Source organism: Octopus sinensis, linkage group LG5 (assembly GCF_006345805.1).
Source record: "Octopus sinensis linkage group LG5, ASM634580v1, whole genome shotgun sequence".
Lineage (NCBI taxonomy): Eukaryota > Metazoa > Mollusca > Cephalopoda > Octopoda > Octopodidae > Octopus > Octopus sinensis.
In genome coordinates this window covers 66,927,412-66,944,555 of record NC_043001.1, presented here as the reverse complement: position 1 = coordinate 66,944,555, position 17,144 = coordinate 66,927,412, and the positions used below count along the sequence as shown (strand labels likewise).

At 31.6% G+C, this 17,144-nt stretch overlaps 1 protein-coding gene across 13 annotated transcripts in view; it reads right to left on the bottom strand.

Annotated features, from left to right (window-relative positions):
- Window positions 1-17,144, bottom strand: part of LOC115211639 (pleckstrin homology-like domain family B member 1) — a 487,008-nt gene that overhangs the window by 94,605 nt on the left and 375,259 nt on the right. For all 13 annotated transcript variants that reach the window (XR_004999075.1, XR_004999074.1, XR_004999079.1 and 10 more), the window contains 3 exons: window positions 11,960-12,151; window positions 10,577-10,669; window positions 2,653-2,763 (listed from right to left, as the gene is read on the bottom strand). Coding sequence is in view for 3 of the 13 variants with exons in the window: in XM_036502721.1 (XP_036358614.1) it covers window positions 2,653-2,763; window positions 10,577-10,669; window positions 11,960-12,151 (396 nt within the window). In the remaining 10 variants the exon portion in view is untranslated. The remainder of the gene's footprint in view (window positions 1-2,652; window positions 2,764-10,576; window positions 10,670-11,959; window positions 12,152-17,144) is intronic.

The following is a 17,144-nucleotide window of genomic DNA, read 5'->3' as shown; positions in this document are numbered from 1 at the left end:
TCTCTTGCACCCACAACTGATGGCTTCTTAGGTACAACATTTCTCTCAAGGTGCTAACGCGCTTCGAGTATGTCCACTGACATTACACATCATCGGAGCATACTGGCTTCATTCCACGAGCTTATGCATGTCCTCAGCATCACAGCCCATGTTTCGCGGCCATGTAGCATCTGGTTCGTACACACGCATCAATACAGTCTGCCTTTTACTCTGAGCGAGAGGCCTTTAGTCACCAGCAGAGTAAGAGCTCCCTAAACTTTGCCCAGCTATTCTTATTCTAGCAGTTACACTTTCAGCGCACCCACCCCTACTGACTTGGTCACCTAGATAACGGAAGCTATCAACTACTTCTAGTTTTTCCCCCGGGAAAGTGACGGAAGTTGTTTTCTGCAGATTTCGGAGGTTAATGCTCCCGAGCATCTGCCACATACAAACTATCTTCCCAGTTAGCCTACCTTTGACATTGCTGCACCTCTATGTGTCCAGCTTACACTGGGTACATCTTATAGAGTTTCTACCTACACCTTTTCTACAGATCGAGCAGGGCCATCTTCCTGAAGATATTTGTGGATTGTCTACCTTTCTACTTATTAGTACTTTGGTTTTAGCTAGGTTGACTCTAAGGCCCCTTGATTCTAAACCCTCCTTCCACACCTGGAACTTCTCCTCCAGTTCTGATAGTGACTCAGCAATAAGAGCAAGGTCGTCAGCGTAGAGGAGCTCATACGTATATATATGTATATATATACGTATATATATGTATATATATGTATATGTATGTATATATGTATATATATGTATATATGTATATATATGTATATATGTATATATATTATATGTATATGTATATGTTATTATATGTTATATATATATGTATATGTATATATATATATATGTATATATATATATGTTATTATATATATATGTATTGTGTATATATATATATGTATATGTATATATATATATGTATATGTATATATATATATTTGTATATGTATATATATATATGTATATGTATCTCCTATATGTATATGTATATATATCTATATATGTATATAATATCTATATATATATATATATATATATATAGATATATATAAGTAGTTGAATGTATTATCCTAGTATGGATAATTCGGTAACTGATACCCGGGTAGCAAATTCACGTCAGAAAAACACGGTAGAAGCTACATGCCAAGGGCAGAGATCACGTGCTTTCGTGTGGAAATTTGTGTGTTTTTTTTAATACAAATATATGTAAGAATGGAGTAGAATGACGATTTAACAAAATTCCTTTATTCTCGACATATGTTTCGAAGACTGCATATTCCTAATTTCGAAGGAATACGGGGTACGTTATGCCGCCTTCTCATCAGGAAAGACAAGGAACTTATGTTAGCACCATGATGAGCAAAAACTTTTAGATGACTGCCCACACGGAGTCCATAGCGCTATGGACTTCATGTGGGCTGTCATCTAAAGTTTTTGTTCATCATGATGCTGACATAAGTTCCTTGTCTTTCCTGATGAGAAGGCGGCATAACGTACCCCGTATTCCTTCGAAATTAGGAATATGCAGTCTTCGAAACATATGTCGAGAATAAAGGAATTTTGTTAAATCGTCGTTCAACTCCATTCTTTCATTTATATATATATATATACATATATATATATATACTTTACTTAAAGGCAGCAGAAATATAACAAAAGCTGTTACTCAGAGTTTCACGTTCCCGTTCGTCGGACAGTCTTTTTTCTTAAACAAAACTGTCTGACGAATGGAAATGTGAAACTCTGAGTAACAGCTTTTGCTATATTCCTGCTGCTTTTAAATAAAGCATATTACTCTACCTGTGGTATTTGAGAACTCTCTTTTCCACCTTGTTTCACACTTATGTGCTTACGCCGGTCTAAATATATATAAATATGTATATATACATAAATATATATAAGCAATATTACAGAAAAGAGTGGAATGATAGAGTGAAGGAGTAAGCAAGAAAAAGAAAACTGGAGAGGCAGAGAAAGAAAGATGAAAAAAATCTAAGAATAGAAAAGTAGAGCCAGACTAATGTGACTTTAAAGTAACAAATAAAATGATTAGGTACACAAAACAAATCTGTCTTTGTAGTGTCGTGAAGATGACAGTGAGACTGTTAAATATTCAATAGAATATGTTGTATTTCATAAATCAGCTACCTTGGTAAAATGTGAGACATTCATATTATATTTGTCTCTGATAGTTTAGATTTACTTTTAGACTTAGAATCATCAAAATGCATAGCAATTTCAATGTATTCATATTGAAATCATGAAATATGAATATCTCAAATTACAAGTGCTAAAATTTTGGAAACATAAATATAACATGTCTGAGACTAAAAATGCAAAAAAAAAGAACATAAGAATAAATTTAAAACATTTTGTTCTAAAAGAAATAATTAAAAATTTTTTCTCATTTCATTGAAGAAATATTAGCAAAATATTTCATAAAACAGAACAAACAAAACATGTTTGAAACTAAGTCAAACAAAAATTATAATAAAAACTAATTTAACACAAATTAAACTAGATTCCTAAGAAATATGATTCAGAGAAAATTATTTTCCTTAATCATATTATTATAATTCTTAATGATGCATTTAGAACACCAACCTTTCTGAATTCTTCTACCAATGACTGTCTGCTTTTCTCAAGAGATTCAACATTCACTTTCACTTGTTGTATCATTTCTCGTTGTTGGCAATCAATCTGGTGAAGACGATGCTACAGAGAACAATAAAACAATAGTAAGAACACAAATACTACAACGGTTGTAAAAAAATATATACGTATATGATTATCCATTTTAACATTTATTTTTCTAGGCTTGTGTGGCTCAGTAGAAAATATATTGGGGCAGAGTTGTCCACAGCTAGATGCCTTTTCTATCATCAATCCCCACTTGTTTTCAAGTGGGGTGATAATCTCTCACTCCTTCAAACAAACAACTCAGACACATTTTATGCAGAAAGTTAGAAAAAAAAGTCACTCTAGGAATGGGACCAAAAATATGTGGGTGAGGAGTGATCGACTGCTAGTCACTAAAGCATTTTTTATTCTCTCTGTTTATTTTCTCATGTTCCTTTCTGCTGAAAAGCATAGACTTGAAACATAAAAGACTTTATCACCTTCCTGAGCATTAAACTAATATACCTGTTTGTTGTTTATACACCTGTCTTCGTCTTTTGTTTTTTTTTTGTAAATTCTAATTATATATATATTATATACACATATAAATATATACACATTCATATAAATACACACACACACACATATATATATACATATATACATATGTATCTGGTATCATGTAAATGGCACCCATACTGGAAAAGCACCGATTACACTCTCGGAATGGTTGGCATTAGGAAGGGCATCTAGCCAGAGAAACCATGCCAAATCAGACTGGAACCTGGTGCAGCCCTCTGGCTTACCACTTCCAGTCAAACCATCAAACCCATGGGAAGCAGACATTAAATGACGATAATGATTATACATATATAATTATTTATACACACACACACACACATACATAATACAGATAGATATATACATGTATATACAAACATACACATATACATATTGGGTCATCCCATAAATAATGCAGTTTTTTGTACTTCTTTCTTTTTCAAAATTAAGATAAAGTTCTTTTTTAATCTAAAATATACTCTCCTTCATTTTCTACAATACTCTTTCATCTCTCTGGTAGACTTGCAAGGCCCCTCTTCCAAAATTCATTTGTCCGTGATGAAAGATACTTCTCCAGTACTATTCTGACCTTCTCTACAGCATTCATATTTTTTCTGTCCAAACTGCTCCAGCCTCATTGTGTATATATATCTATGTATGTGTAATAATCGGTTGGTGCTTTTTACGTGCCACCGGCACAGAAGCAAGTCAAGGCGGCGCTGCAATCGGCCACGTTCGGATGGTGCTTTTTACGTGCTGAAAGGAAGCAACAGAAAGTAACAACCACACTCTTACCCACGCGTAGAGTGGGTCACCTTCAGCTAGTTATATATATACATACATAATATATATAATTTCATGCATATATATATGTATATATACATAGTTTTACACACACACATATATATATACACAAATATGTGTATACATATTATATTCATGCATATATTTATATATATACATATATATATATATATACGTACATTATATACATATATACAGAAATATATAGATATATATACATACATTTATATAAATACATATAAAGTTAAGGAGTGGCACTTCCTCACACAGCTGTCCTCATCCATATGTAACATATGACCACACCAGCACAGCTGTCTCTCTTGTACACCACATTTTCTTATGTCCAACTTTTCTCTCAAGGCATGTACACTTTGTTGAGTATACACACTAACATTACACATCCAGTGGATCATACTAGCTTCATTTCTTTCAAGCCTATGCATGTCCCCAGAAGTCATGGCCTATGTTTCACTGCCGTGTAGCATGATAGTTTGAATACATGCATCATACAGTCTACCTTTCATCCTAAGTGAGAGGCCCTTAGTTGCCAACAGAGGTAGGAGCTCCCTGAACTTTGCTCAGGCTATTCTTATTCTAGCCGCTACACTCTCAGAGCAACCACCCCCACTACAAACTTGGTCGTATAGGTAGTGGAAGCTATTAAATACTTCTAGCTTTCCCCTCCTGGCATGTGATGGAATCTGTTTTCTGTACATCTTCAGTATTTACTGCCCCTGTGCATCTGCCACACACAAAAACTATCTTCCTGGTTAAACTTCCTTTGATATTGCTGCACCTTTTGTGTGTCAATAGCTTACACCGGGTACATTGCATGGAGTTTCTACCTATGCCTTCCCTACTGATGGAGAATGGCTATCTACCTGAAGTGGTTTGTGATTTATCAGCCTTCCTACTTACTAAGACTTTAGTTTTTGCTAGGTTAACTCTAAGGCCCTTCAATTCTAGACCTTGTTTCCACACCCTATATTTTGCCTTTATTTCTGGCAGTGACTTGGCTATAAGAGCAAGGTCATCAGCATAGAAGAGCTCCCCAAGGCAACCTGTCTTGAATTCCTCTGTTATTGCCTGGAGGACTATAATGAATAAGAGGGGGCTGAATCCCTATATGATAGCAATTTAAGCAAAACTGATAATGTTTTATAATCCCTCATTTCTACATTTTGCACTGAATTTGTTCATTAGCTTTTGTCTTTTTTAAAAATATTCTTCTGACTATAAATAGAAAATACTTTGTTATCTGATAATGCAAACTTTGAAGAAATTCATTTATTTGTTAAACATTTTTCGTTAACTATTTTTATCCTATTTTTGAATTATATATATTCTATATGAGCTTAATTTTAACACAGTGTCTGTGACTGAAACTTTTGGGATAATAAGTCTCGTTAAAAAAATAAAATTAAAAAATAATATAATATAATATTATAAAAATAACATATAGGCACAGGAGTAGCAGTCTGGTGAGAAGCTTGCTTCCAAACCACATGGTTCCAGGTTCAGTCTCACTGCATGGCACTTTGAGTAAGTGTCTTCTATAGCCTTGTGAGTGGATTTGGCAGACAGAAACTGAAAAAAGCCTGTATGTGCTGTGTATGCCTTTGTATCTGTGTTTGTCCCCCACAATCACTTGACAACCAGTATTGGTGTGTTTATGTTCCTTAGCGATTCAGCAAAAGAGACAGATAGAATAAGTACTAGGCTTAAAAAATAAGTCCTAGGGTCAATTTGTCTGACTAAAACCCTTCAAGGCAGTGCCCCAGCATGGTTGCAGTCAAATGACAGAAACAGTGGCAGAGGGTAAGTCAGTAACAGTTGTTACATGCTTATTGGTTAAAATATGAGTGATGAATTGTTATAGGAAAATGGTTAGTGGTAAGAGAGTGTGATGGATGTTGGTAAATAAGGGACCTGGGAGAGAAAGAATGATGTTTAACAAAACAGAAAAGTAGATAAAGAGGGTTTATATCAGATACAAACACAGATGATACCAACTCAAGCACTGTAATGTGTAAGAGCAAAAGTGTCAGAGTGACATAGATGGTGATAGAGATGGATTGAGTATGGAAAGAACTGCTTTACTTCATTACATTAACAAGAGCTTAATAACATGAAAAGATAAATATAAGGTCTCAATGTGTCTGCTTTACAGTTCAAAAATTGTAATAAGGCATTGTTGGGTGAAGGAATGGTTCAATATTGATATGAAGTAAAAGTAGTGGAAAACCTTTACCTGATCATGATGATGGCAACAATGATGATAAGAGATGATGATGAGGAGGAAGGGGAATATTTGAAATGATTTTCATCAATTTTTATGCCAAGTGAAGAATCCACTTCTACATAAACTGTACAAATTGGATAAATTAAATTACCAAACTCTAAAGTATTGCTCAATTAATTAACTTAAAAAAGTAATAAATAAAACAATGTTATAAAATAGAAAATCAATAAATTAATTTGCAATGGTTGCTGCTGCTGTTGTTGTTGTTAGATAGAGCAGATGTAAATGTGCAGGAAGTATGACTTTATATGTTACTATTTACAGTGAATCAAAACAAAGTGTCTCTCTTTCTCTCTTTTACATCACAGACTTCCAGATGGTCTCTGTGGAATTGATATTTCTGGCAAAAAAAAATAATAATAATTGGGAATTTTTATTTATATTATTTTCAGCTGTTTTCTGGTTTTCCAGAATTTTATGGCTTACATGTAGCTGAAGAGCCAAAGAGAAGGCAGGGAATCACTTAACCTGCCAGAAATAATGGCCTAATCTCACCTAAATCACACTCTCCTGTCTTAAAAACAGAAGGGCACATTGGATAATGTCTTCCAGCATACAGTATAGCCAAAGCACTAAATAAAATATAATTCAGGATGGTAATGGCTATAATGACTTTTATCATACTTCTGCTTCAACATGGCCACCATGGATAAAAAGAAAAATAGTCTAGGGGAGCAACCTACATATTTCATATATAGAGAGCAGGATCTCATGTATGCAATAGAGGAAGTTGCAAAACAGCTCCATTTATTGTTATTTGGTCTCTAATTTATATGCTGTTTTGGCATATCCACTTCGCCTCACAAATTATTTTATTTGCTAATTAAAGTTCGAAACCTGAGGTCCAGCTGTAAAACATAGTAAATGCTTCTTTTCATTCCCTTCGAAATTGCTCTTAACTGTGGTTTGGACATTTTGACTGTTCTTTCTAGTATGTTAGGCAACCTGTTATGGCTTGCCTCTTTGTGTACAAATGTACACTAATTTTATATATATATATATATATATACATACACATATATATACGGCACGTAAAAAGCACCCACTACACACATGGAGTGGTTGGCGTTAGGAAGAGCATCCAGATGTAGAAACACTGCCAGATCAGACTGGAGCCTGGTGCAGCCTCCTGGCTTCCCAGACCCCGGTCAAACTGTCCAACCCATCCTAGCATGGAAAACGGACGTGAAACGATGATGATGATGATATATATATACGTATATATACACAAATATATACATATATATATATACACACACACACACACACGCATATATACATCTATATACATACACACACATATATTTATATACATAAATGCCTCACATTAGGAGGGACTCTTAAAGTGAAAGCTAAAATATATTTTGTAGTTTTCATTGATAAAATGCATATTTCTATCTGTTTGTTCTATTTATTTAAGCCACGTCTTCACAAGTAAATTTATAAATGCTAAGTAATAAGTTTTTCGTTTTGAAATTTTTTAGTTCATAATATATCTTCGAAAAGATAAGTATACAATTTATTTAAGAAATAATAGTGTAATTTATATGATTATTTATTGAAAAATATGGATTTCTAATTTTTTTTATTTGTTAATTATAATTTAAATACGTACATTTATTTAATTATTCGTATTATTATAATTACTATATGTGAACTAAAATCTAAAAGTATTAAGTTTGGTTGCTCTGTGAATTAGGTTGTAACATAAAATATTTTAGTATAGGTAGTGTAAAGTTTTTATATTTTGTACTATTGAATTTAATAATAGTAAGTACTTTTTACACAAATAAATTTATAGACGCTAACTAATACATTTTTAGTTTTGAAATTTTTTGTTTTTAATTTCATAAATATCTTCAGAAAGATAAGTATACTATTTATTTAAGAAATAATGGTGTCATTTATTTATTTATATATTTATTGATTGAAAAAATATGGATTTCTAATTGCTTTATTTGTTAATTATAATTTAGATAATTTAGATTAAATTATTCTTATTATTATAATGTTTTTTTCTTTATATACTATTGAATTTAATAATAATAATAAGTACTTTGTTTATTTTATCAATGAGTGAAATATTAGTTCTAGACATAAATTAATTTACTTATATAAGTTTAAATTATTTGTGAATATATTGTTGAAATATATGCAAAATACTATTGCAGGGTTGTGGCTGCAATGTTGTTGATATAAGATATATTATAAGTCTACACATGTTTTGTATAGAGTTTAGTACATAGTTAGTATTGGATCAAATTAGATATTTATTTAATTAATAAATTAATATATAATTTATTTAATTAATAAATATAGATTAAATTATAGTAATTTAGCTTAACTTAAGTATATGATTTATTTTAAGTATTTTTATTTTAATTAATTGGACTCTTTTATTTTTCCAGTAAAAATATACTATAGTTTGTTGAAATTATTCTCAAAGCTAAAATATATCTTCACAGATAAAATACATATTTGTATCTATTTACCCTATTTATTTTACCTTAGGTTTTTAACATGAGAAATGTATTATAGACACCTGGTCCTACTTTTTAAGTCTCAAATTTAGTTAATGGAGTTTCTTCTATAAGAAGAATTATGTTTTTATTTCTTTAAGAAATATTGTTTAATTCTATTTAATTATTTATTAAAAATATGTATTTATTTAACTATCATTGTTATTATTGTTGACCTAAGGAGTGACTATACTTTTAAATTGAATTGCTTTTAGATTAAATTTAAATTTAATTGTAATTCGAATTGAATTTGTAGCCACGAAATGTACGTAGTCTTTTTACTTATTATATAATGTTTATGCATTATTATGTACTTTTTGTGATCTAGATATATATTTTATAATATATTTTATTTTTTCTATATATGGCTTATGTCTATCATATCATTGTTTGAATTAGATAATAGTGGTTTTTCTCTAATTTATATATATATATATATATTTTATATATATTTTATATATATGATTTTTGATTTTGATTTTTCCAGTTTCAGCTAATGAGCTGTGGCCATGCTGGGGCACCGCCATTATATATATATATATATATATATATATATATATATATATATATATATATATATATATATATATATATATATATACACACATACACACACACACCCATTCAGTACACATTCATCAATTTCTAGTAATTTAATGAATCAAGATGCATGGAAAGAAGAGTGTACCACTTTTTAAGACAGACTCAATTAGTGCAATGTCACTGCCAAGGAGTAACAATGTGGAATCTGTTTTGTAACTAATGAGGCAGTCTATTCTTTTAACAAGTTTAAATCAATGGACTGTGACCATGCTGCAGCACTATCTTCAGGGATGGGTTGACCCCAGTACTTATCTATTTACCTCAGAGGAAGTTGACAGACTGAGTGAATCCTATGGAATAAGAGGCAAATAGAAAGGACTTAATGCCACGAGGTATTTCTTTTTGAAGCAATGAATTTTTTTAACAATGTTCTCTCTCTCCCTCTCTCATACACACAGACAGAAGTGCACACATGTGTTCAACAAACTTTCAAACAGTTTACCACAAAGTACTGGCAAAGGCTAAGGTAGTAGGCACTTGCCTAAGGTGTCACACAAGTGGGATTGAACTCAGAACTATAATTGAAAAGTGAACTTTTAACACCTTAAACAGCAAGAAAAGTTAGCATGAAAGTGTATACCAAAAGAAAACCAAAAAAATCCAAAATATCTTTTTTTCCTTAATGGTAATTTTTATACTTATTTTCACTTAAACAATTACAAAAAATATGAAAATGATATTTTATCTCTCTTAGATTGTAAAAATAAAGACAAAAGAGCAACAAATTCATATGAGATTCTTGCATCATTGTAGTGAAACAAATGTACAAATAGAAAACAACCAGTGCACTTTTTCCATGCATCGAGAGCATCATCATCTGTCTTATTTGATGTTGGAAGAAAGTGAGAACAAAAAAAACTTTATCGCTGTATAAATCTTCCATTTGCAACTTGATTTCTCTCATCTGGAAAAGCTGCTTACACTGTGGCAGATTTGGTGAAGCAGATGCTGTATCCATGTAAAATGTTTGAAATATCACTTGATGATGTCCACTGTTCTCTAATGAAACATCAATTGATGATGTCTACTGTTTAAGGATATAGCATGCAAACAACCTCCACAATGGATGTTGTAAATTGAAATGATTAAAGAACATAAACAAGACAAGCATCCTACTTACCTCTCGTGATTTATATTTATCAAGTAAAGTATTTTGGTTTTTTAGAATTTCTCCTCGAACAAGCTCCTTTTCTTGTTCAAATTTTGATTCCGACTGAAACAAAAATGAAATAAGGATTTCTAAAGCAGGCACACAACTTCAAGAGACAACAAACAAGATTGTGAGATGGTCATGCAATCCTCAACAGTATAAACATTGTAAATGAAGAGTGGAAATGGTGGATATACCTTGTTGCTGGCTCATTATTGTTACTCAACAGAGTTTAATTAATTTCTCTGACCATGAAAACATACAGTCACTGATAACATGTGTATTTACAAAATACACATAATTGTAAGTTTAATTTACATCTCTATTCTACAAAAAGGAATGAAACTTATTAAAATGGATTGCTTACCAAGTTAGAAGTATTGGGTTGGGGTGGATAAAAGAAGAAAATCAACCAATATGTGAGTCCTAGGTTCATTAGCTAGATGAAATCTGCACCTTAGCTAATTATCAATAGCAATCAGTAGAGATTATCAATACAGATTATGTAAAAATTACCATCAATATAGGTAGAGATTATCATCAATAGAGTCAAGGTTGAAGAGAAAGACCTATTATAGTGATGAAAAGGTTTTCTTCATACTATAGTCCAACAAATTCCTATTCCAAACATGAGAACTGTAACTAATATGGACTAACATCAGGGACTTTGCATGGGGTAGAAGAGTTAGGTGTTATCCCTTTTTCTTTTTTGTAATGTTTTGGTGGAAAAAGTTGAACATTTTGAAAATTATTTCATCTTAAGAAGTTTAGTTTTATGTAAAAAAGATTGAGTAAAAAGAAATAAAAGAAATTTGCTAAGTGGTGCAGACAGAGAGAGACAGTTATTACCTACAGCTTGTTAAAAAAGGGAAACTCATAACACCAGTAAAAGATCTCATGTTTGTGGGTTCTAGTTTTGACTACCAGTTGAATGACTTTGATTATGTTGCCAAAGATTTTCATATATATATATATATATATACATACACACACACACGCACACAATATACAGAGAGAGGTGGTATACCATTCCAGCAAAATATCAGTAATCCTCTAATGTGGGTTGTATTAATACCTTGTAGAAGGCTGTAAACTACTCAGAAATGAAGTATTTTCTTGTCCTCAGGAAACGTCAACTTTGTGATGCACTCTTGGCTTAAGCTTATAAATGTATGGCCCTCAAGAAATGTGATCAGAGTGAGAGTGGTCTGATATGAAAAGCTCAAATCTTTCTTACGTCAAATCACTTCAACAGAATCAGAATTCATAGAAACATTGCTGACTGTTGACTTATATTTTGTAATATTACACATTAGGTTCTAACTAAAGGAAAAAACATTCAAAAATACACACCTCTAATTTTTCAAATTCTAAATTGTCAAAATATATTCGCTGATTATCAAGAACTTCATGCTCATTCTGATAACGTTCCAAAAGGTTGTCTTCATCTTCTACAATACATGCCTCTAATAATTGTTCTGTTTCATAATGTTTTTTCTCCAATTCTAGTAATTTCTTTTTTTCTACTTCTATCAGTTCAAGATCCTGCAAAAGAAGAAAAACACCAACGATGTATTTGAATTAATTTTAAATTTAAAAATTACATTAACAGATACAAGAAGCTGTAATAGAATACACCAATAGATAACTGTAAAATAGGTTTCATATTCTGGCACAAGACCAGCAATTTCAGGAGAGTGGGTAAGCTGATTACGTTGATCTCAGTGTCCAACTGGTACTTATTTTATTGACCTTGAAAAGATGAAAGGCAAAGTTGACCTTGGCAGATCTTGAACTCAAACCATAAAGACAACCAAAATGCTGCTAAGCATTTTGCCCAGCATGATAACTGTTCTGTCAAATTGCTGCAGCATAACTTATATTGGAAGATTATATTTCAGTTTCTGATACTATATTTTTAAAACACTTTTGTCACCATATTTCTTTAGAATAATACACTACTTGTATTTTACTTAATTTCAGAAATAAAGCAAAATTTAATAAAATAATTTTCTCATTATTAAGCTGGTTGGTGTTTAAAACATTAACATGGAATTTTGATGAAAAGTTTTCAATTTACATTGCTTTAAAATAGGAAATTTGTATCACAGAACCAAGGTCAGTCTGAAGTGATTGGTATTGAAAGGATTAAAACTGACTACATTAGAATTTTAAGAACAATTTCGTTTTTTTTTTTCAAAATAAATATTTCTAATTTGCTTTAGAATTCTAATAAGCTGACTAGACAAAATTAAGCTAGTTTAATTACTATTTTGTTCTTCACTTTATGAAAAGAAATTTGGAATATAATCCAAAGATTTACAAAAATAAATAAAAATGTATACAATTTTGTAAGAAAATAATATATATATTATAATTTTTTTTATAGATCTAACAAAACCAAATTAATTTTGATTTTGCTTAATTAATATTCTTTTCTACTCTAAGCACAAGGCCCAAAATTTTGGGAGAGGGGCCAGTCGATTAATTTATCAACCCCAAGAGGATAAAAGCTAACCATGGCAGAATTTGAACTCAGAATGTAAAGACAGACAAAATACCGCTAACATTTCTGCCAGCTCACAGCCTTTTGCTTAATTAATATTAAATCTAAACTGATACAATCAAGGCTGACGAAATTTGGAAAATTTAACAGAATAAAAGAAAAAATAAGGGGGTGATGGACAAACAGTAAAGTACTGATAAATGATTTCATTGAAGTTTATTTCAAGTCTTTTGTTTTACCAAAAGCTATCTATCTACACACATACACATGTATCTTTCTCTCTCTCATATACACACACACATATATATATATGTATATATATATAGGCACATACACTCACATATGTATATATATATAGAGAGAGAGAGACACACATACACACATGCATATATATATATAATTTAAACAAACATTTTAACTAACCTAAACTTTGCTTATGCCTGAACACTGCTTGGCATTGATATTAAGGTAATTTCCATAACCTTGGCGGTCTACTGGTGCAAATCAGTCAATGTTGTTGACTGTATTTTAGTTAAAGCTATGCTTTGATAAGGTCTGTCTAGAGTTGCTTCTCTGAAGTATTTCCAATTGATAATGACTAAAGAGCTAGTTGAAATGTATCACAAGCATATTTTAACTAACCTAAACTTTGCTTATACATATATATTCTTTTGTTTGTTTCCCTCAGTTGACTGTGGTCATGCTGGAGCACCAGCTTGAAGGGTTTTAGTTGAGCAAATTGTCCCCATGACTTATTTTTGAAGTCTGGCACTTATTTTATCAGTCACTTTTGCCAAAAGTTATGGGGATGTAAACACACCAACACTAGTTGTCAAGCAGTGATGGGAGGACAAACAGACAAGGCTTCTTGCTCAAGGTACCACAATGGGACTAAACCCAGAAACATGTCGTTGGGAAGCAAGCTTCTTACCACACACCTAGGCCTGCACTTGTATATATGAGATTTAAAAAATTTTTGGATTGAATTGTTCATAACAGATAACTTTTAACAAATACACCCAAACTCATCAATTTTACAATTGATATAGCCTTAGAGTGGTTTGTTTTGTTTTTGCATATCTTTTTTTATTGTTTGTTGGTTTATATTTGTTATTTATTTACAACATTCACGTCCAAAGGCATAAAAATACATTTTATTTATTCACACTCAAATTTTATCATTAAAATCCCACCTACCCCATTTTCTTTTGTTCTGTTAAATTGTTTTGTGGCTTTTATAAAAACAAATCAATTTAATTTTTAAACTAGTTAGTAAAAATTTGATTCAACCAAAGAATTATACAAGGTTGATATTATATATATATATATATATAACTGAAGAAATTGGAGTCAGAAAGAAGGAGTATGGTTGGACATTTATTTATTATTCACAACAATTCTTTTCGATGCAATGTAGTTCTCCAAGAATACAGGTACTTGACTACACAACTGATTGTTTGCATAATGAGATCTAGTTGTGTTTCCTCCAGTGATATGTGAGTGTTGTCTACATTAGTTTAAAATCTTCTACTTCAAGGCCTTCTTTGTTTGTTATGGTTTGAATGTATCAGTGCCTTGCATACATATTATGGTGTATGCCATGAGAGTGCATTTGTCAGGCTGCTATGTATGACAGTGGATGGTACTGGCTGGCATTTAAATGTTCTATTTGGTTGTATCTCTGATATGCCCTTTGTGGTTGGCTGCACATGTTAATTTCTAAAGCTGGCCATTACATACACACATACAGTCTCACACACAAACTCGTGTATACATTTCATATTCACACACGATGAATGCCCAGATATAAACTTGGAAGTATATAATCTTACTACTGATAGCACTGGGTAATTCTGAAGGTGGATGAGCCGACTCTATCATGTTTCTAAAGGTGTATGTGTATATATATATATATATATATATATATATATATATATAGAGAGAGAGAGAGAGAGAGAGAGAGAGCAACACTTTTTATTCTTTTCAAGAGATAACTTCTTTTTATTAAAGACACTCTTGAGAAATGAAACTGGAATGTACAATAGACATTTTATATCACGTGGTGAAAAATAATGTTGCCAATGGTTATAGCACTCCAATAAATCAATTACTGGTTCACTGTATTTCTGTTGGTAATAGTGACAAAAGAGTGTTCATAACTCAATGCTGAACAAATATCACAAAGCATTCTAATGGGAGAGTAGAGGTTTTCCTTTTTTGGGGGGGATGATGTTTACATCATAATTATACATTGGCAAAATACACACATACATGCTATGAACTTGCACATAGTTTCCAGCCACCAATTTTCACTCATATGATATTGATCAACACAAGACACTTCTAAGATGTCGTGCAATTGGAACAAACATGGAACCATGTGGTTGCAAAGTAAATTCTTTACCACACATGCCATGCCAGCAAACATCAAATTAGGAAGAAAATATTAGAAATCAGGTAACAGAGAAGATTTCTTGATAATAATGGCAATTGTGAAGTTATCAGACTGTTAGCAACATTATCAAAGACATAGGAACAAAAAAATTATTTAGATCTACAAGAGAAAAATGCCTCATTATGAGTATATAAGCAAAGTCTTAATGCAGTGATAAATATAATGACAATAAACAAACAAAAAGTAAAAATTTGAAAGTGAAAGTGGAGTGAAGTACAGAGATGAGGTATAGATATAATTAGAAATTAAGAAGGAATGGATGTAATTAGAAAGTAAGTGAATTGCAAAGATTTCAATTGGAAGCAAAATAATAATAATAATAATAATGTAATATATTGAGAAAACCATTTCAATGAGGTGAGGTGGCTGGGAAGGAAATAAAAGCTTATATTTCTAGTAAAAATAAATAAATAAATGATTATTGATTATGATCATGAGAGATATTTAATTATTTCCTTTTGATTAACAGGGATAGAGGTAGAAGTGAGGGCAGTGCAGAGGAAAATGTCTTTACTCAACATGAATAATTTATCAAAAGCACTTGAAAATATTTCAGGGTAAATCATTTATTTACTGATATATCATTCATTATTTTACTGATACTATTCTCTCAGATATTTCTTTCCAAGTCATAATTGTCATATATTAAAAAATTTCGTCGATGAAAGTTATGTCAAATTGGTCCCATGATGAAGTTTTAATTCATTCCAGCTGCACCCTAGTAACTTCATCTGCACTGCTTTTTATGAGGATCTGTATAGCTCCTCTACAAAAAGGAAACCTATTCCTTCCTGTACCATTTTCTCATACTGTAACCTTCATCTTGCAGCATAAAGCCACGCCCCTCTCATAGCTCCACTTAGTTAAAAGAGATCTTAGTCTTGCAGGCTGCATGATGACCTCAATGATGTTGGTGCATATGAAAAAAAGCATCTATTTATATGCTGTAAAGTGTTGGTTTTACGAAGAGCATTCAGCTGCAGAAACTTTGCCAAAACAGACAATGGAGCATTATGTAGCGCTTGGTCCCATTGCATTCTGTCAATCAATCCTGCCCATGTCAGCAGAGAAGATGGCATTAAATGATGTTGATGATGATGAAAGTAGTGGGCATGCAATTGATTTTTGTTATTGGAGTAATAATAGTACCAATAACCTTTGGAGATGGTTATCTTGAGTCAAATGGAGTGGAGGAAGGGGAAGAAAATAATGTTTAATGAGGAATCAAGGGAGGTACAAAGGGAGCATGAAAGGAATATGTTGACTGGAATGGAAAGAATATGCAAAGTAGTTGAGAAAAATGTCACTGTAGTAGTGGTAGAAAAGGTAGAATGAAGAGAAAATGTGTCTATAATATAACAATGCCGAATGAATCTTTGTCTTTCAGTAGATGGCTTATGTAAGTACCACAAGCAGCAGCAACACCAACCCAGATATGCAAACAACATAGACCATTGAGATCCATATATATATATATATATATATATATATATATATATATATATATATATATATATATATATATATATATGAGGAGGGAAGTATGGTCAAATGGTTAAGAAGTTTGCTTCCCAATA